We start from the raw sequence: 23,014 nt of genomic DNA, 5'->3' as shown, positions 1-23,014 counted from the left end.
GCTTTGGTTTGGTTCAGATCTTGGGAAAACAATTATTAGTTTTAGTAGTAGTAGCAGTATATATAGCTATTTTTTTATTTAATGATTACATGTCAACTCACAATAACAATTTATCATTATAAGCTTGAGGGAACCCTGTGGCATGATTCCTTTAAGAAACTTCTGAATAAGGAATTTACAGTAAGTCTGTTTGTGAGAGAATCTTGCCACTGGCCATGATAACATCAGGAGTAAGGCAAAAGCAGATATGATAAAAACAGAAATATTTAACACAGTTTTTTGTTTTTTTTTAAATTAGCTGCCAACACAGCAAGCAACTGCATTCAGCACAGTACTGCTGTAAAAACAGAATAGCATCTGTACAAAAATGCCTTTTTATTACTACATCTAGAATTGCTCACTGCAATCAAACCTAGTATTTAACCCAAAGCACGAAACTACCGCTGGGCCAGGGAGATAACCAGCATAGCACAAGCAGTTCTTTGTAAAGAGCTGTGCTTTGCAGCATTGAAACTGTTTGTCCTCAGATCATGAGATATATGGCTTAAACTCATAATAAGTTGATAAAGTGAACTTTTGTAGTCACCAACTACTGTTTTGGATCAGTTTAACTGCTCTAATAGCAATAAATAAAATTCTGCTGCAGTCAACAGCAGTCCAATAGCAACAGAAGGCCACATATTTACATATATAGCTGAAATTACCACCAGAAACAACTACTCCAGTCTCATTCACATTTATTTCAACTTATATTTTTGACTTATAATATGACAATATTTTTCAGTTTCATAATGAGTGAGCATAAATATATATAACAAGAAAACAGAAAAGCAGTGCATGTGGGTTGAAGTGAAACACTTGAACTGAAAGACAATTACTTACACACCCAGGGATGCAAAATTATATCTGTGCTTTGGTAGCAGAGACTTCTGACCCGACAGGTATATTTTGGAGGCGGACATTTGCTACAACCCATAACTGTGGGCTCTTCAGCCTCCCACTCTGATCCCTCATCTCCCACTGCTCCTGCAAGGCTGGAGATATACCCACAGAGAGAGGGAGACAGTTTACTGCAGTGAGACAGAGAGATACAGGAAAAAGAGAGATGATGAGAGGGATCAACAGAGAGAAAGGCACTGTGGTACATTTTCAAGTAACAGTGAATTAGAAAAACATTATGTTAGGTAAGGACATTAACTTTTTTCCTTTAATTTTGGGATGACAGCTTTGCTGTTTCAAAATAGGCATTGCCATAAATTGAGAGCCAAACAAATTTTTGTAAAGTCAAGGTGAAGTTTGTGGGAAATTTTAAGATGGAGAGTGGGTAGGACTCCGACTCTCTGCCACTTATCAACAACTGAGTGAAATAAAATATGCTGAGAGAGAAAGAAAGAGAGGACAGGAGGTTCTGAAAGGTCAGGGTGTATTTAATGAGAGATATAATGAAGGCGATATAGACTGGCTGCTTGCACAATCTGCTTCCCTGAGAAAAACATGAAGGAACAGGACAGATGGGAGCACCAAAAGAAAGAATCTGAAGCAATAGAAAGTGTGTAATATCAGTCTTCACCACATTTATTTTGATGCTTTAGCATATGCAATATTTGCCTATGCAATACCACTTTATGTCTGGAAGAGGAAAATGTATGAAGACTAACTGCAAAAAAAGACAATATGTGTGGCAAAGGAAGGATAGAGGAGAAGAGATGGTTAAAGAGGGAAGAGGGATATAGAGAAAACAATCTGGATATATTGTATTGTAGAGAGATTTTTGAGCTGCTACCCTGGTGGTTTGGTTGCCATGGTGAAATCTAGAGGCTTGTCTCCGTGCTGAAGTCCAGCACAGTTGGCCAGCACTCTGTGTGTTTGTGTTTGAAGGAGGGAGAGCGTGTTTCTGTTTATTGATCTGATTAAAACGCAGGCGTTGCGGAGAACACCCTCATATTGTCACTGTGTGCTCACTCATACAATATGTACACATGTAGATTTTACCATCATGTTGCATATATTGAACTATCATGCAAATAACACAAAGAAGTGTTTCAGTGTTGTAGACAGACTAAAAACGTTTTAACATATGACTTTACACAACTTGTGCACACGTTTAGATTGGTTTGAATATGCTGTTATTTTGCATGTCAATCATCCTAGTGAGGGCTTTTATTCTGAAAATGGGTGGGGAGGGTGCGAGGTGAGGAGGGGAAGAGGAGGGGTCTCTGCCCTGTCGCTAGGTAACAGACTCCAGGCCTAAAGGCAAAGCCAGGCGTGGTCTCCATGGCAACGTCATTGGTGTGAAGGGAGTTTTGGTAGATGTTGGAAAAGTATATGTATATATTATATGTCTCTGTGTGGACGCACTCAGAAGGCTGAGGAGTCAGTGTAATTGGAAATGGAAAGGTAAGAGTGAAATATCAGGGATATAACAGAAAATAAAATATTAGATCTGATCTCTGAGGGGATTCTTCAGATTAGTACCTGATAGCATATCTGTTTGCCTCTAGACCACAATCATAGAGAAAATATGGATCAACAATGGCACAAATCATGTGCATCTGCTTTCACTATGTGCATGATGTTGCACATCTGTAAAATTGCTGTCATTTAACCAGACAGATATAAAGACAGAATGAAGAAAAAAATAAAGAAAAAATGGAGGAAAAATAAAAGCAAAAATAGGAGAGACAAAGAAAAACACAGGGAGAACAGTGGATCTTTCTTGGATGGATATCAGCCAGTATGCACAATGTAAAGCAGACGATAGTGGATGTAGTGGTGGAGGTGGTGACGGGGGGGTTAACAGTTTAGTCACGGAGTGGAGGAGGAGCTCCCCAGACTCCGTGCAACCATTTCACACCATGAAATCTATGGATGTTCAATAGTAACATTACTGAAAGAGGGCAAAGATAACTGAAGCTATAAACACTATGAAGAAAAACATTGAAATAAGATATTTAGAGGTTTATTTTTAAAAACTTTCAAGTGGGGATAAGTAAACCTATATCTTCAATTGGATTAGATTAGCATAAAGACTGAAAACACAGAGTGGGAATATAAAGGTGCTGGTAAATGGTAAAGACTCATAAAGCAGAACCACCTGCTACTGCTCAGCCAAATGTTTTGTCACTATCAAGCTTCTATATTTAACCCAACACACCTTCAGTACTATGCAGCCTTTACTTGCCTAAATAATATCTGTATAATACCAAAGCCCATACTTGTAGTAGTATGTTTGTTTTCCCTATGTTCATTTTCTACTTTGCTCATGTCTTTTTTCCTTGTTCCAAGCTACATTTCATTGCTCAGACCTGGGGAAGAGTTTAATATATAGCTGAATTTGACTAAGTATTATTTCAGTGACAGCTCTAGCTCTCTCTCTCTCTCTCTCTCTCTCTCTCTCTTTCACTTCCACACACACAGGCAGCGGAGACAGAGGAACGAGCAGACAAAAGCATGTTTGTGTTCATGAGAATGTGAAGCACAGTGGGTCTCTATGTATGGAAGCAGTGTCAGGCTCGTCCCAGAGACCAGGGAGTCGGGTGGGGTGTGGGGCATAGGGAGTAGTTGGAGGGGATTTCACAGACTCTTTCACTTACAGCGTGACTACACTATCACTGGATCCTCTCTGTGATCACTTATACATTTTGTCCATATAGATGACCCTGCAGTACGTGTGGTTTCATTAAGTGCCATTCTTTTGTTACCAAGAATTGATAGAAAGCTGACAAGGAGTTATTGTTGCACTTGGTGAAGAGATGGCATTGATGACTCATGGACACATTTTCTTCTTTAACCCTTTGATGCACCTTTGCCCATTTTTGGGACGAAGGGACATTTACGTTAGCTGTTTTTGAAGGTGCTTCAAAGGGTTAATGGAATAAAGAGACGTGAATGAGATGTGTTGTTCATAGAAAACTGTAACATTGAAAAAAAAAAATTTTAATTGTGAGATATTACGTTTTTCTATTTGATCTCATAATTAGTGGCACAGCCTGTCAGAATTAATAAGATGACTCAATTTATTGTTTAGTTAACTGTAATATATGGTGAAGCATATATGTCACTAGGGTCTGGGAAGTTGTGATGTCTTCAAATTTCCAAGCATTACCGAAAACCACAAAGATATTCAGTTTACAATAATAAGAAAAGGAGGAAATTCTCAAATATGAGACACTAGCACCATTTTTTTGACAATATAGAAACATTGGCCAAAACTTAATGCATTGTGGAAATCGCTATAGATTAATTTTCTATTGGTTTACTTAAGTTTTTTTTTATTTCTTTTTAGTATGAATTATTTAGGTTTTGCATAGGCAACACTGCATGTTCATTAGAAACATCTAGTTAATGGCTGAGAAAGAGTTAAAGGCAGCAGGGAAAGAGAGCAATGTGAGGGGCATGGTGGGAGAGGGGACACCAAATGTAGCCACTCTATCCATTGTTGGGGTTTTTTTGCTCCCTTCTCCTCTAAAAGTACACAAAAGCAGCGCCAGTCCATTGTGGTGCTAAACAGAGATAGAGAGAACAGGCAGGGCGACCTGGGTCGAGAGAGGAGGCACAGGGACCCCTCCACACACACACTCATACTTTCAGACTCTCTCCATCACACACACACAAGTCCCAAGCCCATGAGTTGATGTGTAAAAACACATGCACGATGTAAACAGACACATGCATGATTCACAAACTTGCAGCTGGAGAGAGGAGACATGTACAGACACACACAGACACACACCATGCAGACCCTTACTGTAGTCGCTGGAGTTGGAGCAAGTAGATCTGGAGAGAAGATGAATGTGACATTTAAGACTGAAATCACACACACACACACACACACACACACACACACACACACACACATATAGAGTAAACGTGCTCTGTCATCATTATGGTCTCACCCTGAGGCTGTGATTGTAGATCAGACAAACCAAACCAAATGCCACCATTAGCCAATAGAAAACAGACAAACAAATCTGACCTTAAATCAGCCCCTGGGACAATCACATTAAGCACCATATCTGCTCTGGTATTCTGCTTTGTTCCATAAATCACATGCTGATATCAAGACTTTACTTAGAAACCGAGCCAAACAACGCAGACTCTTGACTTTGGATGGATTTTCAAAGTCGAATGAATCAGTGGTCCTGAAATCACCCTTGGTTCTATCAAAGATAATTTCAGGGGGAAATTATGATAAGCTTCTGTTCGGCTATATTTGCTTCTTATAGATAAGAGGTGACTAGATGACTAAGTAAGGACAGCGTTGCTGCACAGTGAGATGCTCATGCTTTAGTGAGTATAGCTGACGTACAGTATGTGATGCTGCACGGTGAATGGGGGCCCTCCGGTGGCAGCAGCAGGTAACAGCAGTTCTGTTATATAGGTCACAGCACTCATCACACAGCTCTTCTGGGCTTTTTGTGCAGTGTGTTTAGCCGTGTTGAAACTGAGGGGATCAGAGGCAGACATAGCTTCATGCCAGTGCCCATGATGCATTGCACTGAGCTGCTCTCTCTCGCCAGCTGCATGGATGCCAGAGATGGGGATATTACAGTATTTGTGGCTGAGAAAACCATAAAAAAGGAACTGTATTAGTGTTTAGATGCACAGTTATGTTGCAGGAAGCATATTTTGCAGCGTGTTTTAGGTGACCCCTAATCACTTCCACATTACTAAACTACTCACAGTGGGATAACCAGGTCTCAGGAAATCCTAAGGCAGCCACTGGATTGGCTGAGAGGTTGTTAGAATCAGCACCTCTGTGGCATTAGCAACCAACTGTCCTTAAAAATGATCTGCAACTAATCTTTTCAGCAAATTTGCAGAAAAGTGACTATGCAGCAATGTATGCACAGATTTCTGCAATTATCTGGGTTTGAAGATGAATGTGAATAATTTGATCCAGACATGTTAACTCGGATATGAACTGCAACCTCAAGCACAACATCCAGGAAATGTAGACGTTTGCCTGTGGATGCATTTTCTAACGCAGCTAAACAGAGCACCCTGCACCTCCTAATCACTGTCTGTTTTTCTGTTTCTCTTTCACTGTTTTTAATCTTTTTCTCACTGGCTGCCTGCTTCTGAAAAACAACTCGGATGCCAACGCACACACTCCCACACACACACACACACACATATAAACTGACAAATACCTTGTGTGTTTGTGGATAGTATAATTCCTGCAATTTTGACAGACTAACCCCTGAACACTAGCCTGGTCTCCAGTCCCTACATGACTTTATACTGAATACTCTACAGTACATCCTTGCAGAAGTTAGTCATTTAAAAATACTTGCGGTTGCACAAACTTTATACTGAAGACGGATTATTGAAATTGGCTCTAGAATAATCGAATGTGCAAAATCAGTCTCTCTCAAGGCCACTACACTTGGACACGTAATCAGCTTTCCACGAGATTGTAACAAATACCCTCAGACTGGACCTTATCTTGTGGTCAACCTTGCAAAAATCTCTGTACATTATTGAGCTAACAGTACCACGGAAAGATGCAACTGGGGAAAGCTTATGAGTGAAAAAGTTTGAAGTACACAAACCTATCAGCCCACCTGAATTAAAGAATAAAGAAAGTGTTGATTTCTTAGGGATCGTAACAAGTCCTGATGTCATATGAACTGATCTGCTGAGGTCTGAAGTGATACATATCACAGAGCATATATATTCAGTTATTGGGGCTTAGTGTTAAAAACAGATATAAATGCATTAAAAACAGGACATATATGACATATGTAGTATTAGGTGAGGTGGATGTTATTCTGATGTTTTTTTTCCCCATTTCACTGAAGACATCATGTTTTATTGTTTTCCCTTTTCAGGAGCAAACTACAGTGCCCATTTTGTTTATAAGGAAGAAACATGTCCACCAGTGAATTGGGCGCCATGTTTAGTAGATACTTAGAATAAGTGCATCGCTGCATTTGGTCCTGACGTAAGATCAGCTGACAAAAAAGAAAACTTAGAAATGTGCCAGTCATTTCAGGTAGTTGAAGGTCAGTTGAAATGAATCTCAGAAAGTAAATGCACAACCTGAATCCTGAATGAAGTCCTTCTATGTGTGCACAGGATGTTGTTAAGACGTTTTTAATTAAGCCACAAAAAGATCTTTCCCTCCGTTTTGTTCTGTCCGGTCTTTTCAGTCAGTCTCCTCTTTCAGCTTTCTACTGAAAACAAAGTCTGCCACCAGATGAACTTCCAAAGACAGAGTATGCTATTGTCATTGGCTAACAATTCCCCAACTGCTTTTCTTTGTGGAGTCTGGAAGTCAGTGCGATCAACAATTTCAACAACATCAGAATATTTTCAGCTGCTGTTTGTTTCTCCTATTTTGCTTCTCTTGCCTGCCTTTGATCCGTTTTATTTTTCATTTATTTAACCATTTTCCTTCCTCTGTTTTCTCTGCCCCTGTCCAGACCATGGCGGAGTACAGCTCTCTGCTCAGCGATCTTTCTGAAAACATCACCAATGAGGACTTGGAACAGCTCAAGTCTGCCTGCAAGGAGGACATTCCCGAGGACCAGAGCAACAACATCACTTCCTCCAAGGAGTGGTTTAGCTACCTGGAGAAGAATGACAAGCTGGCCCAAGGTGAGACGCACAGATATTCTGTAGTTTCATCCTTCTACTGTAAATCACAGAGCAATTTTGTGCACATCTGACCAACTTCCTGACTGAAGATTTCAATTTGCCAATTTGACCCCTGAACCACATCCAAAAAACCTTAGTCTCATCTAAGGTTTTTTCATGAGCAGGCGCTCTAACAACATCTCCCATGCAGATAACTTGTCGTACATTGAGCACATCTTCGAGATTTCGCGGCGACCGGACCTGCTGACCAGAGTGATCGAGTATCGGACCACAGTGCTCAAGATCTCTGAGGATGACGAGATCGACACCAAGCTCACACGCATCCCCTCTGCCAAGAAATACAAAGGTAACACCACTGTGCTCATTCTCTAAAGTACACAAATACAAAATAGGAGCAGGAATAATTCATCACACCACTACACATTTTTATTTGTCTTATGACTGGAGAAAGGTGAGAAATCCTACAACACCCAACATGCATTGTACTCAATTGGTCCTAGCATCACATTCATCCTAGTGACATTTAATGGCATCTTTTGCTTGACAACAGACCAGCTGCTGGCGTTTCTTATTTTTATTCAATGTTAGTGATTATTGATGAACACTGTCATATGGTGTCCAGGTTTTAGTTGAATTTCCACTTGTCTGAATTGTTACATAATCCAGGAGACCGACTTTGACTATTTTTTAAACACACAGAGCCAAAGATGATGGTGATGGCTGTAACTTTCTCTCTACCCTCTTTTTCCACCCTCTCCCCCCAAACAGACATCATCCGTCAGCCCTCTGAAGACGAGATCATCAAGTTGGCCCCACCTCCCAAAAAAGTGTGAGGTTTTGATCTGCCGCCCTGATCTTTGCACCTTGATTTCTTCACTCCTGGCACTCCAATCAACCGACCTACCGTTTCTGACCAGCCCCATCACTCCCTCACCCTTTCACACCTATCACACACATACACACACTCCTCTAGCCACGATCCCACCCCCTACACTAACACATGCGGCACACACATAACCATGCAGGTGGCCACCTACAAAGCAACCAATCGGATCAGGGCAATGCAGCCCGTTCCCACGCTGAGGGGAGATGGAAATCTGTGTGGAAAACAAAGACAATAGAAGATGGAACCTGGAGATGAGCCGACAGCGTGTGTGCGTGAGCGGAGAGAGAGAGAGAGAGAGAGAGAGAGAGAGTAAGAGAAAGAGCCAAAGCCTAGCATGGATCAAACGCTGAGTGGGTCAGTTCAGGATGAGTGTAATCTATAAACAGTGTTCAGTCTGTGATGCTCTCTGTGCATGTGTGTGTGCATGTCAGTCACGGTTGTTATAGTTAAAACAAAGACTACATCCACCCTCATAGAGTTTAAAACTACAAACCCTGCCTTGAAAACCCAGAAAGTTCTATTTTTTCAGAAATTCTGAAAAAGTCAGAAAGCTGGTGTACTTATTGTATGTCCACTGAAGCATAACCATGACAATATAATTCAGTAGTGCTTAATACCTGTTTTATCAATTCACCGTTAATGCGCAAAATAGCCAAAATGTGAAAACTGATAACTTTAATATTAATGTATGGTGATCAAATGCAACTAAAACATGTAAAAACATAATTTACAAGGATCAAAACCAATTTATAAAATACTAAATAAATTAATAAATTAACTAAATTAATAAACTATTAAACATTTCACATATAAGACTCACTCCTATGACACAGTGTAACTGCATATTTGTTCAGGTTGACTTTTTGATGCCACACACTCATGCCTCTCCTTTAAATATGTAGCTACAGCTAGCAGTGGGTTAGCTTCAGCATAAAAGAATCATTTTTTCCCTTCATTACCTTTGGACAGCACCAGAAAAGCCGTTTCCAGGCTACATGATAAACCAGGCCAACCTGCTGCTGGCTGTAGCTTCATACAGTCTTCAATAATCTCATTAAACTATCATCGATAAGCAAATAAGAGTGTTTTCCCTATATAGGTAATTCTAAAAAAAGCTTAAGTCAAACTCAAAGGGTCAGATTCAAAGGTTTCTCGTTCCTCAGCTAGACACTTGACATTCATTCCCTTCACTCACAATTGTATCATTTTAACCACAGTCAATTTTTAAAAGAAGCTATTTAAAGTTGATCAGAAAAGCCAATATTTGCCTTTACCTGATAGTCATAACAGGGTTATTTAGAGAAACTATTTGGATGGGAAAGTTAAGAGTTATTTCTATACCGTGGATGTTCCCTGTCCATAGGTTTTCATTGTGCAGACCAGTTAGTGTGAAAAGTCTGGTTAGACATGTAAATATTCAAAGAATATATATATATATATATATATATATATATATATATATAAGAAGATAAAAACAGAAATAATATATTGACCTGCGGTGTGTGTCCCATAGAGGACACACCGTTTCTACTGGCAAATTTCTGATCAGTCTCTCTGTGAACAAATTGATGAAAAACACTTGCAAAGCACTGACATACATCGACTTTGGACTACACTAGAAGATATAAAAGTATATTTTGAGAGAATATCGGACATTATATTTACTGTACAAACGACATAAGGAAAACTTTCTTTCACCCCTCTGTCGCTTTTTCATGTGTTGCATATAAAACAACTGACCTGTATATGATTTCTCTTTGAAAGAAAGACAAACTGTGGCTTCTGGAAATATATAGAAAAATGTGCACATCAAAGTGCAAGAAGTGAGAAACTGTCGGAAAGAAAACAAGGCATATGATAATCAGTAATGTCCTTTAATAAACTGTTCATAGATTGTGATAAGGGTCTCTAATCCAGACGACAGCTCATAACCTGCTGACTATGCCATTCCCACCATGCACCAACATAATAGCTAGCAAGACTGTTGAAACTAAACTTTAATAACTGCTCTTTTGAACACTGTGTCTCTTTTTTCCCTGCGATGAAGCCTTAGCACACATGTTTACCCCCCAAATTTTTTTTCAGAACTGTGAGAGACTGTGTGTGGAGCGGCGACAGATGCCGGCACGCACGTCAAGTTAATCCAAACGGCTCTCACTTTTAAAGAGAGTGATGCTACTTTTATTCTGAAATTTGCTAAGGACTTCAGTGTTGGTGTCTGTGGGTCTATTTCTGCCCCCGTCTCTGTGTCAAAGCTGTATGATTAAAAAAAAAAAAAAAAAAAAATCTATTAGTATATGACTAGTTTTCATTTATCTCAACTCCACTACCACTCTCCTTCCTTACCCTCGCACCACGCTCCCCTCCAACCCCAGTGCCAATAACTTGACTTTTATTTTGGTCGCAGTTTTTCGTGATCTGTTTTTGTTTTGTTATGTTTTGTTTTGTTTGTATTGCTCGCCGTATATTGTAGTGTTGGACTGATTTGTATTCTATGCATTTATGTCTGTAGGAAAACTCTGCACTGTAATCTAAAGAACTGAGCTCTTTAATTGTGAAAAGTCAGGGTGTCTAACAAGATAATCTTGTCTTGAGTTTTGCATGACGGATGTGCTGGGTGTGGAGTAGTTATTGTTAAAAGAAAGTGAAAGTGTGCAGTTTCAGAAAAGAAAAAAATGCTTCGTGACCAATTATTTGAAACTTGGGGTGAAGGGGGACCTGTTAGACCTTTAATGCCTGCAGTTATAGAGCGAGGTGTTTCAAAGCTTAAATCATCCAGATAACTGGAGATCAAGCTTTTTATGGTCTTATTTAAGAAATAGTCCACCCTAAAATACTTTAACACTGTTCTATATGTTATAAATGTTACATTTCTGGGCCAATTTTGCACTTCAGGTCTTAGATATGGATGGTAACACCATCAGTCGGCCCACCACTTTGGCCCAGACTGAAATATTTGAACTATTGTAAGGATCGGCAAGATCAGACATTGACGCTCCCCAGAGGATGAACCCTCCTACCAGAAACTGTAGAAACCAATACTTCATCACAGTGTCTCCATATAGAGACACTGATGTTTTCAGATTGATGATGTATGACAATGTCAGACTATTTTTGGGTGAATTTATGCTTCAGCGACCAGACTATCCCCTCACTAGGCCAGACCCCAAGTGAAGCGGTAGCTGCCCTCCTTTAGCTTCAGCCTGCTGAACATAAAGGGGGACCAATGCATCAGAGCATTTTGTCAAGCAAAGGAAGGCAGTGGTCTTACCGCTATGACCTGTGGGTAATGGTGTTTCCCAGGGTTAAAACTGATGTAATTTTTATCCAGAAATGTTAAAATACCACTTATCAACTTCAATGATTTACAACCCACAAGGCAGGTTTTTGTTTTCAGATTTTGGCATGTTCCACTGTTGTACAAAGTGTTAAGGAGGATGGGGCCCATTGTGTTTTTTTTTTTTTATTATTTTATGATTTGAAGTGCTTAACGTAAATTTACATGTATTTTTTTTTTTTTTTTTGCTTTCAGAATTTCAGTAGGCACATCGCTGATATGTTAGCACCTGTGTGGTAGTTTGTCAGTAGTTTGATTGACCATGCAATATCTGTAAACATCAAAAATAAAATCGAAATGTCTGACTGCCTGATGCTCCTGGTTAAAGTTTAAATCAATAATTCAGGTCATTCAATTGAGCGTTTAAAATTTATGTCGGCATCAAATTGTGATGACTCCCCCCCCCCCCCGATTACATCCCTTCATCAGGCAGATTTTGTGTTTGGCCTTAACGTTTTCCTCTGTTGCCATCGCAACATACTATATCAACATATCAGTCACAAATGATGTCAAATTTGGATTTCCGTGTACCAAGTACATATCAATTTAGTGAATGCTGCAAAGTTTAAACCTACTAAAATATATATGTATTTATGGTGAACACGTGATTAACACAACTACATAGCAGCTGAATAAAGGATGTGAGGAGGCAGATACTGTGTGAAGGTATTTGACATGTAATGCTAACAGTCAACTAAAATTCGCTCAAAGAAGAGTTTCCTTTTCCCTTAAGATTAAGACTGTTGTTTTTCCATTTATTAAGCTGTACATATGTATTATGAATATATATCATTGTGTTTGTTTTGAAATTGATTAATTTATTTAATGCCTATATATTGTTGTTTTTATGTATCCTGGTTTTGTTTTACTAACTGGAAACAGATCAAGGGGATGAAAACATTGTGATTATCTAATGTTAAGAAGAACATGCGTCAACATTTTTATAATTCATGTTATTCTCTTCATTTATGTTTTACTGTTTCGGCTTTGGATTATGATTTTACAAAAACAAAAAAAAAGTGGTATTCATTTCATTGTGTTGACAGACGAGACGTATTACGTTTAATGTGTCGTATTTGATCAGATGTGTCGTGGTCACTGCTTGTAAAATGACTTTATTCAGAGAGTTTCCAAATCATGACAAAATATAAAAGCAGTCACAAACTCATAACCTGCCATTTTGTTCATGCGAGGCATGTTTTTTTTTTTACTGACTGATAAGAAATTTAAAAAGAATAGAGTCTTAAAATGTAACAAAGGCCAAGACCTGCTGATTCCTGATTTGGAGATCGGTCTTTAACAGTGTTTGTGTATCTTTTTTTGGTTCACTCACTCAAAGAAGATAAATTAGGTTTAGAAAAAAATGCAACAGACAACCTTCATTTTAACAATGAGCAGTAATTCTTGTCCTGCATTAGAGAAACAATTACACGACACTTCCATGAATAAATTGTTGAACAATCAAGCTCAACAACTCGCCCTGCCAAATTTAGCCTCTTAGCTGTTTCTCAGTTTTGGTAGCAGTTGTTGATCTTGCTACTTCAAGACAGCATTTTGAGTTAAAAACTTAACAGTATAATAATGGAATAACTTCTCAAATATTGTTTTTCTATATTTTACACAATGTATTCTTTTTTTCGTAATGTCTTATATGACATGGCGTAACAGTTTTATTTGCTTTTTTTTATTTCTAAAGCAAAAAGTGAATGGTTAAAGGGTGTATGGAAAAAGTGATACAGTGAAAATCTGAGTATCTGTGCTGTTTAGAGTAGTGTAAGTAGTGAAGAATAGCTCTGGGGTTTTTTTTTTTTTTAGCTGCAGATTAAAGGTATAGGTGTGGGCGGTCATGAAATGAGTGCATGTCAGGAAGATGTGACGGCAGCATCTGGAGTTCATTTATCTTGAATGTGGCAGGTCTTGCACAAGAATGCTGTACACAGGTGTGATATAGTCGATGGTAATAAGGTGTGTTATTGTTAGAAATGCTGAATTTCTGGTCACGCTGCTTCAGATGAAGTTGTACAGCAATGTTTTGTGTTTTCTTTTGCACTTTTTAACTAATTTTTGTGCACAAGCTTCGCAACTTCAACTGTGGGGGGAAGAAAAACTATTTTCATCTGTACATTCATGCAGAGAAAAGCAAACTATCAGATTATTGATAAACATGGCAGCTTGAATCCGCTTTCAAACTGCTGGGGTGTATGGACTTCATCATGAGATCATGACGTGCCGTTTTTCATGTTAGTTGTGAACAACCTCAATATGTCAGATGGTCACGATAATGTTTGCGGCTCAGCCGGAAAATTGTGTGTGTTTTTTGCAATAGCTGAGAGTAGATGCTATTTTGATGTGTTGCGTTTCCAGTGCTTATCCGATCCTTGTAACTCGAGTGCTCTGATCTGTCACGGTGGTCGGAGGTTTAACATAAGGCTGAAAAACATTCCTGTGGTGAGGTTTAACAGTAGGTTTAACAATTTGACTTAGCATGAGAGGAGCTGTTGGTCAGAGGAGGATTTCCAGGCATGACCTGTGTTAGTATTATACAGATTCTCTCCATACCACTGAGGGTCTGTGATTTTCAGACACTAACCTCCATTGCATTTGTGGGATTTTGAACTGCAATGTTTAAGCTTCAGCTGCTAACTTGATATTTTTTTTGTTCCATTAGTGCAGATTGGCAGCATTCAGAAGAAGCTGGAAGAAGGTTTTAACTATAACCTAAAACTTTTCACTTCTGAGTTTCATTATTAGGCACTGAGAGCGCAAGTGTTTCACAGAGTCAATCCAGCTCATCGTGTTAATCAAGACTTACTTCAAGTAAAGTGACAAGTAAAGTGATTCGTGCCTGTTGGATCATGTGGACCCACATAAATGTGGCTTGAGTCAATGAAATGTTCTTGTTCGGTCTGAGGAACAAGAAAGCTGACGTGGTTTTGGAGGGTGTGACACTTTGATTAACAAAGCAATGAGGAGCATCACTACATCCATTGCTTTTTTACATACAGCTCACAATGTAAAAAAAAAAAAACCCTGTTGGATGCCATGGGCTCAATGCTGTTAGAAACTTTTACTAAGGTGTTCCTCTTATGGGGTGAGAAGTACTTCAGGATTTATTTTGCAGTGACTGCAACTAAATAATATATGAGGTATAATTGAAACAGAAAAATGTGGCTTTTTGTCATGATTTAAATGAGACTGAACTGAAATTATGCCATTTTGTCATTGTGCTAAAATGAATATAAATATTATATATTAAAATATATTTGCTAACCTATGTTGTGTTGCGTGACGTTGCTTTCTTTCTGATACATTATGGTTTAAAAATGACAAAATCCAAAGATAACACTGAGGAAAGACCATTCGAGCTATATTTGACAGATTGCCAAACATTTCATGCTTCCAGCTTTTCAAATTTGAGGATTTTTTTGTATTATTTATAATATTCATTATTTGAATAATCATAATTTTATAAACTAGGCCTAATGGTATGATAAAATAAGCACTGTGATGAGCATTTATCTATTTTTTGCAGAATTTGAGGGTTATATTAGTGCTGTCAGGTGACAGCGGCTCTATTCATTATTACTCATTTGATTGATGAAGCATCTGTACCAAGAATAGACATTCATTGCAAACTTGACAAGCAGGTTTAAATAGTGGAAATGAACCAAAAGGATCAGTTGTTAAAGTAAAATTAACCCACTGATTGGTCTACTTTGCAACTGCATTCAGCTGATAGTAAAGAATTGACAGTTACAGCTGCTTAACAAAAAACTGCCACCACACCTGTCCCAAGCATTTCACAGATCAAATGAGCTCGTCCCAACCCTTTAATGAAAATCCTTCCAGCCTTTTACAGTAAAACAATACTGCTGCAATAAACCAGCCCAGTGATAGTATGATACTGTACACCCCCCAAAATTAATTATTCTCAAGGCTAAAACTACAAAATCCTCCCCTTAAATTTTCCATTTCCAATAAGTGTCTGATTTTCTAAAATGTTAAATATTTCTGAACAGTAATACTCATGAAAGATGATGTTTCATGCATTCTTGGACAACTTTATCAATTATTACATTTTGTTTTTTTTTTAAATACCTATATTTACATCAGTAGAAACTCATACATCTGGTAAACACCAAGAAAACAGGAGGATTTTTTTTTTCCAGATAAATGTCTTTACTCCTGCTAATTACTTTGAGCTGACACGTTGGCATTGCTTTATCTGTATCTGCATTGTCAATCTATAATTACACCCACCCCTCTGGGTGTGGCATATGCCTATACTTCCAGCCACCATCCAGGATTCAACACACAATCGACAGCAGAGAAGTTACCAACACATCGAAGGTCTTCGGAGGAAAAGGTAGGAATAATTATTGATTCTGGATATTATGTGTGCAGATCAACACACTGTTACTATAACTTAGAGCTGGGATAGGCTCCAGCAGATCCCTATGACCCTAAACAGGGAAAATCTGATCTGATCTTAAAAAGTAAACATGAAACACTTAAATTGAAAAGGCTCTTTAAAAGTTATCCAGAACAGCCTTAAAAACTGGTAGTTTTGGTTTCATTTGTGCTCCTCTCTAAGTTCTCCTTCCTCTGCCTGTCATTAACCAATCTGGTCTGCCACGTTCAGACAAATGCCACATACATCACACTTTCACGGTTCTCATTGAGAAACTATTAATCAATAGCTTCTAGGATATTAATATGATTAAATGTATTGATGGTGATTGAACTACAGCTAGAATTATACTGTTACACGAGAGCTACTGAAGATTAGCAGAACCTACAGTAATGAGTAGTTCCTTAAAAAAGTAAATTACGTCAAGCTAAAAGATTGATACTGCATCTGAGGCGCGTTTTTTTTTTTTCAAACCAGGCAGCGTAATTTGTAAACAGACTAGTAAGTGGAGAACCGGACAGTGTAGATTGCAATTCGACACCTGATGTTCTCAACTCTGCTTACAAAGAGCTCAAACATTTTTTATTTATCAGGAGAATAATTAAGTTATGAGGTATTATTTGCTGTGACAGAACCAGTTTTACCTATTTTACATATTCTTAGGTATTACGATTTGAGCATCATACTTTCATAATATTTTGTGTTTAAATTCTGTGTTTATCATTGTTTGGCAGTACAGTCCAAGTTTACCTGTTTTTTTTTTTCTTCTTTATGTTAAGTGGAAGAATGGACCGGTGGAACGAGGTTCCAGAGTCTTCCTCAATGCTTGATGTTCTAGATGCTAATCTGTTCACAGGAGTGTCGTTTGAGCCAGCGTATATCGAAGAGACAGAGAAAAACTTTTACAGAGGGGCCCCACCCTCATGGTTAAACTTTCACATTAGCGATCAGGCAGCGTCAAATGGCACAGGAACTCCTATTATTAAACGTGAGGGATATGAGGCACTTAGGCAAAAAATTGAGGGAAGAAGACGCACTGGAATAGCTGCTGTTAAACTGCTCCACCAGCCAGGATGTGGGGGCACTACACTGGCCATGCAGGTGTTGTGGGACTTGAGGAAAACCTTCAACTGTGCTGTCTTAAAAGGCTCAACCTTAGACATCGCAAGTGTTGCAAAGGAGGTCGTCCAACTTTTCACAACAGGCAGCTGGGGTCAACAGAGAACCGTGTTGCTGTTAGTGAATGATGAGCAGATTTTAGAAAATCTGCAAAACAGCATTATGGAAGAGATTGCTCAACAGGGAATAGCAACACGTGGGACTAGTCCTGCAGTGACTATACTCAGCTGCGTTAGGAAGGATACAGTTGTAAAGGGTGAAAATGTTGTTCTAAAAAAAGTCCTCTCCAATGAAGAAAGGCAAAAATTCAATGACAAACAGACAGAGCTGGGAAATCGATACCCTGATCAGTGCAAACAGTTCCATGGCTTTAATATAATGCTTGCTGATTCCCCTCAAGCCTACGTCACACAAGCTTGCACTGTTTTCAGAAATGTTCGAAGCGCAAACAAACCACGGAAGACCCAGCTTGCTGCCTTCCTGTCCCTGCTGAATGCCTATGTACCAGGTTCATATCTGCTGGAGTCCCAGTGCCTGAACTTCTTAAAACCAGAAGAACATGGAGACGTTTCACTGCAGGACAGAATGAAGCCGTTCAGTCACCTCATCATCACCTTCCAGCAAGACACAACCTCTGAAAGAAGAGTCCGCATGGCTCACCCTGTGATAGCACAGTGCTGCACTGAACTTCTGGCTCAGGCAAAGGTGGACAGAAGTGACACAGCAAGAAACTTCTTGACATACTTCTGCAGAGATGAGGTGCCTCCATGTTTGCTTAATTTTATCAAAGACATGCTAACTAAAAGGGAAACTAAAATAGAAGAGAACACACAGTGCGGTACAGACATTAAAGACAATAAAGGAAACAAGGAAAAGTTTTCTAGGCTGATTTTGGACATTAAGAAGATTGAGAACAGAGTGCAGGTCAATGGCAAAACCCAGAGTGCATCAGTTCTGAAGGTGGCGTCAAATAAGTTTTCTGAGAATCCTTTTTTTCCACAGGCACTCGCTCGCTTTTATTACATAGAAATAAAAGACTACAATCTGGCAGAAATGTGGGCAGAGAGAGCAAAGAAAAGAGACCACAAAAACTCATTCATTGCTGATACACTGGGCCAAATCCATAAGAACCATCTGAACTCTTTCAGCCCCAGACCAGGAAATCTGAGGAACCAAACTGCCAGACCAAGAAGACTTTTGAGACTTGCCACAAAGGCCATTAAAGCTTTCAAACATGAAGAAAAACTTGCTGAGGACGAAGAGGGGCCTGACATGAACAAAGATGGCATGAGGAATATCTCAAATGTTTTTAACACCAGAGGGCAGTTCGGTTACCTGCAGGTTTGCAACATTCTGTATGACCTTCTTGTGAGTCAAAATGAAATCTGGAAAAAAGTTCTCACATGTAATAAGCCCATGGGCTCTGTCCTGAAATCACTTGGAGACAACAAACTCTTCAAATTTAACGATCTCATAAAGAGCCTCAGAGATGATGTGAAAAGGAAATGTGATTTTTTTAACAACTATCTAACGTACTCAAGGCCCGGTATGCAAGAAGAGGATCCATCATACATTAGGACCATTGCGTCATCATGCCACAGGCAATATACTGAAGAAGCACTACCAGACCCTGTAAGCGGAATCATGAATGAATTCACAAAGGACGAGAACACAATAACTGCTGCAGACACCCCTGAGCGTTACATTGTTGCCCTCCTTAAAAGGTGGACAAACGAAAACAACACACAAAACAACTCATCTGACCTGATGCAACTTATCGAAGAAATGTCCCATCTCTACAAGCGTGCATACGCAAAGTACTTCAGATCAAGATATCTCTGCCCTGTACTGTTCCTCGGCAAAGGCCAGGCTCTGGGCAGCATTGTTCCAACAACCTGTGATGATTTTTGGCTGGAGAATGAGGACGCAACAACAGACTTCTTCAACTACATGAAACAAAAAGACAAGATTTTCAAAGATCTTAGGGTCCAACAACAACTCTTCAAATTTCATGGAAGAGTTGAGGAGTACCACGTGTGTACATCTGTAGGAAAGGTGCAGATTCAGGTGAAAGCCAACATGCAAGAAAGTGTCTGGATTCCACGTGAAGTTTCCTTCTACCTTGGGTTCACTATCGGAGGCCTGGTAGCTCTGGGCATCCAGACCATCAAAAATGGTCAGTACACTGAAAAAAATGTGTCGGGTGTGAGCGATTGAACTAAAGCAATGTTCTAAATGATTTCCATTGGTTGTGTTAATCTACCTTGTTAACTTCATTTGAACAAATAATTACTTTGTGCATTATGAAGTGGCATATATTATCCCAACAATTCTCTCTTTCAGTGTCTGAATATTAAAGTATTTTCATATTAGGACAGTCCTCTGTATATCAACAAAATGTTAAGTGCAAAAATAATCATATTTCATAATGAGCTTAATGCCTAAATGTGTCTGCATTTGTGTTTCATTAAGATTATGGTCATCCAAAACAGGACCTGGGCCAGTGGACTGCAACAGAACCCCAATGCACAATAATACATGGTGTCACAACCTATAGGTAAGAATAACATCACCAAAACATGAAGGCATCTGGGAATTAGGAAAAAAAACCAAACAAAAAAACTATAGAGTCTTTTATTTACAGACAATACATTGAGCTGTAAGAGGCATCTTTCCATCACTGCTGTTGAATGTTACATTTTTCCTTTACCTTACTACAGCTTGCAGTCTGGAGCAGGTCAGTTCCAGTGCAGTGTTTCTGCCCTACGCTGGGTTTGTAAGAAAAAGGTCCGCTTCACATACCAGTTTAGATCATGGGAGGAACACACCCAGAAGCTGAACATGGTGCACTGCAAACCAGCAGGTCCCCTTCTGGACATCACAGTCAATGAGGGAAGGTTTGATGAAGTGTATCTCCCACATTGGATCTGTATAGGTGAGCAAACACAATGAAAACAGAGTTAAACTCAAATTCTCTCAGCCTGTGTGTAATGATAAGACTGCTCTTTGTACCTTACACTGTCTATGTCTTTCAGTTTGCTCAGATGGCTTCCAAACTGTGTCCGACAAGTTTGCAGTTCTGCACAGAGACACATCTGGAAACTTTCTCGAACAGGTGTCTGAGGTCATGTCCTCACATGTCAAGTCATTGCTGTATCGCTTCTCTACACACGGAGTCCTTGTGAGAGCTAGATTCCCTGTGAAGGCGCATTGCAGCGTGTTGATTTTTAAGACCAAACAGCCAATTCTCACATTCCATATCCATCTGATCCCATGTGATGCTGCTCTACGACAGGTTGTACCAGCTATCACAGTAATCAGCATTGTCATATCAGAAAATATGGATTGAATTCATTGAAAACATTACCTACTGTGACTATGAAGCATATTTAAGAATGGGATGTTTCTTTTGCAGACACTGGAGCAACAGGAAAGAGATGGATCAATTCTTATCCATAAGTCAAACCCAGAGAAGCCCCTTCAAATGCTGGACTCTTTCAGCCTGACCACTAATGCAAAGACAAAGATTTCACCTGCTGTATGTTACTTAGCCTCCTGAGCATACTGTGTTTCTCCTGTATTTCTTGAATGTTATGCTCCCTGCTGCCTGCTAAAGATCACATTTACTCACATCAGTGATCAGAAGTCTGTTCTGTTTATTGCTATTGATAGGATTGATATTTAGATATAGGTTGTCTGTCTTTGTGTGTCTATATGTGGCCCTGCGATGGACTGGTGACCTGTCCAGGGTGTACCCCTGCCTTCCACCCGAGAGAGAGCTGGGATAGGCTCCAGCAGATCCCCGTGACCCTGAGCCAGGAAAAAGCGGGTATAGAAAATGGATGGATATTTAGATATTAAAACCTGGCTTTGCTCTCATTCATCAGGAAATACAGCTCGGACATGAACAGGCAAATTTCTTCACAGTCAATTCAACCAGTGATCAACTAATGCTCACACTGAAACATGCAGGGGAGGACGTATGGTCCTGTGAAATTTGAAAAGGTTAGTGGTCATTAAATAACTTTCTACATAACAACCCAACACATACTTTTTGTGTGTTTTGAAAGTGTTCAATGCAAAACAAACACTGATCAACATTTCATTGTGCAGATTAGCACACGAGGAGGCATGAGGAGGAGACAGAAGACATGATGAGGAGGAGATAGACACAGAAGACATGATGAGGAGGAGATAGACACAGAAGACATGATGAGGAGGAGATAGACACAGAAGACATGATGAGGAGGAGATAGACACAGAAGACATGATGAGGAGGAGATAGACAGAAGACATGATGAGGAGGAGATAGACACAGAAGACATGATGAGGAGGAGATAGACACAGAAGACATGATGAGGAGGAGACAGACACAGAAGACATGATGAGGAGGAGACAGACACAGAAGACATGATGAGGAGGAGACAGACACAGAAGACATGATGAGGAGGAGACAGACACAGAAGACATGATGAGGAGGAGACAGACACAGAAGACATGATGAGGAGGAGACACAGAAGACATGATGAGGAGACAGAAGACATCCTGAGGAGGAGGAACGTTCTAACATCATCTGTATTTTCTTTTAAGTTTACATCCATGTGTTTATGTAAAGGGAAGGCTGATAGATTTATGATATACATTATGAAGCAACATGCAAACAAAGGAATAATTTACTCCAACTATAAAGTAATTCCTACTTGACAATGACTCCTTTTACTCCTTTCAAATTCTCAATGTTTTGGGGAACAAACTTACTGAAATTGTCAGTCACATTTTTAAAGACAAATTTTTCTCTTTTAAAAATGTTCAAATAGTGTGGGACGGTTGAGTCACAAATAGTTGATTTATTATGTTCACAATGTTCTCAGAAAAAACTGATTTTGATGTTTTGTTGTAAGAGTTTGAGTAAGATTAACAAAATGAGTATAACTTTTGTTGTGTGATTAATTTGGATGACAGGTGTGCTACAGTAAAAACCAGTCAAATGTGAAAAGGATTTATCTAAACACACATTTAGAGCTTGGAGACTTAATCTAACAATCTGTTTTATTTGGTTATTTTTATTCTTACATTACATTGCGACTATGAATTTGTCATTAGCCAACGTAAGAAACATTTTTACATTTAAGACCCATTCATACAGGATCATTATATCACAATCACAAGTTTTGCCTTGTACTGACAGTGATTAAACAATGAACTGCTTGTAACTGCAACTGAAGAAACAATACAACTGTTGCTGTACTTTGCAGAATAAGATACTCAATTATGATCTTTATATACTATATATTCTTTATTAAAGTTCTTTTTTCCCCTTTAAAATCAAGACTGATGTACTCTGTGCACAAAAAGAAAAGGTTTACCTGAGGGGCTTCTGGCTGCCTGTGTGAGGGTTATGTCGGAAGAGACACTTGAACATCTTGGTTCCTCTGAAATCTGTTCAAAATTATAAAAGACAACAGAAAATGCACAACACAGGAGCAGCTTGGATTCCCACAATACCTGCCCAGAATGTAGAGAACTGGGAAGGCTCACATTAACCTAACAACTATGCTTTTGGATGAGCTACTCTTCATCCAACTATTTTTAAGCTGAGTCCAAAACACCAAAGTGTGGGTGAAAGGCTCAGTTTGGTTCACTGCATGAGACTAGAGGT

The 23,014-nt window shown here is 39.2% G+C and overlaps 2 protein-coding genes across 2 annotated transcripts in view; both read left to right on the top strand.

The window, feature by feature from the left end:
- Positions 1-10,797, top strand: part of pea15 (proliferation and apoptosis adaptor protein 15) — a 30,625-nt gene extending 19,828 nt beyond the window's left edge. The window contains exons 2-4 of the mRNA XM_026330212.1: positions 7,428-7,602; positions 7,793-7,948; positions 8,371-10,797. Coding sequence (XP_026185997.1) covers positions 7,431-7,602; positions 7,793-7,948; positions 8,371-8,435 — 393 coding nt within the window. The 5' untranslated portion in view covers positions 7,428-7,430 and the 3' untranslated portion in view covers positions 8,436-10,797. The remainder of the gene's footprint in view (positions 1-7,427; positions 7,603-7,792; positions 7,949-8,370) is intronic.
- Positions 10,798-16,131: 5,334 nt separating this feature from the next.
- Positions 16,132-22,654, top strand: LOC113135388 (sterile alpha motif domain-containing protein 9-like). Its single transcript, XM_026315391.1, has 8 exons — positions 16,132-16,191; positions 17,016-19,531; positions 19,828-19,912; positions 20,076-20,290; positions 20,391-20,650; positions 20,771-20,893; positions 21,243-21,360; positions 21,469-22,654. Exons 2-7 carry the CDS (start codon positions 17,023-17,025, stop codon positions 21,354-21,356), a joined length of 3,306 nt encoding a protein of 1,101 aa, XP_026171176.1. The 5' UTR covers positions 16,132-16,191; positions 17,016-17,022; the 3' UTR covers positions 21,357-21,360; positions 21,469-22,654.
- The last annotated feature ends 360 nt before the right edge of the window (positions 22,655-23,014 follow it).

This window comes from Mastacembelus armatus, chromosome 18, assembly GCF_900324485.2.
Source record: "Mastacembelus armatus chromosome 18, fMasArm1.2, whole genome shotgun sequence".
Classification (NCBI taxonomy): Eukaryota; Metazoa; Chordata; class Actinopteri; order Synbranchiformes; family Mastacembelidae; genus Mastacembelus; species Mastacembelus armatus.
Note: the sequence above shows the minus strand (reverse complement) of the source record. Positions and strands in the feature narration are given on the sequence as shown.